This window comes from Propithecus coquereli, unplaced genomic scaffold (assembly GCF_000956105.1).
Source record: "Propithecus coquereli isolate 6110/MARCELLA unplaced genomic scaffold, Pcoq_1.0 Scaffold104, whole genome shotgun sequence".
NCBI lineage: Eukaryota > Metazoa > Chordata > Mammalia > Primates > Indriidae > Propithecus > Propithecus coquereli.
This window is the reverse complement of record NW_012134303.1, coordinates 5,722,363-5,723,815: the sequence shown is the minus strand read 5'-3', so window position 1 is coordinate 5,723,815 and position 1,453 is coordinate 5,722,363. Positions and strand designations below refer to the sequence as shown.

The following is a 1,453-nucleotide window of genomic DNA, read 5'->3' as shown; positions in this document are numbered from 1 at the left end:
ATAATTCCTTTTTCTAATACTCCTTAGCTCTGTGGTTTGACTGCATGATTAAGGGAGTTACTACCCTTTGACATGGAACTAGGCGGTTGTCAATAAATTCCTGTTGAGTCCAACAATTCTTAAACGTGTTCTAAATTTAATCAGTTGAGAAACACCATGAAATTTTTCACATTGACCAGGGGAGTAGAAGGAAATGTAAACCATATACAGAGAACTATCTCAGATATGCAGCTAAGAATACTACTATACTTTCCTTAAGTGTTTGTTACTTTATTAGTCTTTTCAAATTAGTTAATAATAATATTAGGACAAAGACCAAAACTCCATCACTAAAAAGGGAAAACCAAAACCAGGCAAAACTATGCCCTTGGTTTATTGAAACATAAAGAAACTAGAAAGGTTTTTCCCTTATTTTGGACTGGCTGCAAACCCTAAAACATATCTTCTTACCATCTAAGAGAAAAGAGAAGGAACAAATCTCTTATCCAGAATAAATAATGTCATTCTGTAGTTTGTTTAATGGAAAATTAGGAACCAGCATAGTGTCAAAGAAAAATCACATCTGCTCAGGCATACACCTACAATAAGATTACCTTTGGGCCAGGAAGACCTGGAAAACCAATGCCTGAAACTCCGGGATCACCTTTGTCTCCTTTCTGTCCAGGTAATCCTGGGGAGCCAGGTTGTCCAGGAACTCCAGGAGGTCCAGGGGATCCTTCCACACCCTGAGGGCCTGTTGAAAATATGTAATATGTAAGATTTTACAAAACATTCTTTACTCATGGCATATCTAAGATGCATATGACCAAGCCAAAAGATAAAAATAAAAAAACTCTGCAAACTCTGAATTATATAATAATGAGCTTCATGACCAGGATTATATAAAAGCCCATTTTTAAGGACATTTAAATGAATAAAAAGGGGTACAGCTGGAGAAAAGATATGTTAATGAATTCAAACTTTTAAGGTTTATAAAGCCCTGTCCCTTAATTCCCACTCCAAATATTTGTATAACAAGAGAGCTCTGCCCACTGATTCCCTTAGATATTGTCTCACTCTGATTCTATCAACACCAGTATCTTTTCTGATAAAAAAGATAGTGAACCACCTTCTATTAATGGGACTAAATATTTGAGAGATTTTCACCACTCACCTGGAAAACCCATATCACCTATGTTTCCTTTAAGTCCAGGAGGTCCTATAAGTCCTGGCTGTCCAGGGAGACCAGGGTTACCCTTGGGACCTAGAAAAGTCAAATTGTTAAAATTAAGACAAGTCAGCAATATTGGGGTTGTCTGGTTTCTTGGAATGAGTAGTAAGTAAAACGCAAGCATGAGATTGAATGATTAAATTTTAATATATTAGTAAGTACCACAGATAAAACTCAGCATAAAACAAGCAAGAGGTACCTAAGAAATCTCCTCAGGATATATTACAATATAACCATGGTAAC

The 1,453-nt window shown here is 36.1% G+C and overlaps 1 protein-coding gene across 1 annotated transcript in view; it reads right to left on the bottom strand.

Annotated features, from left to right (window-relative positions):
- Positions 1 to 1,453, bottom strand: part of COL4A5 (collagen, type IV, alpha 5) — a 266,384-nt gene that overhangs the window by 71,972 nt on the left and 192,959 nt on the right. The window contains exons 31-32 of the mRNA XM_012644645.1: positions 1,154 to 1,243; positions 594 to 733 (exon numbers count right to left, since the gene is read on the bottom strand). Coding sequence (XP_012500099.1) covers positions 594 to 733; positions 1,154 to 1,243 — 230 coding nt within the window. The remainder of the gene's footprint in view (positions 1 to 593; positions 734 to 1,153; positions 1,244 to 1,453) is intronic.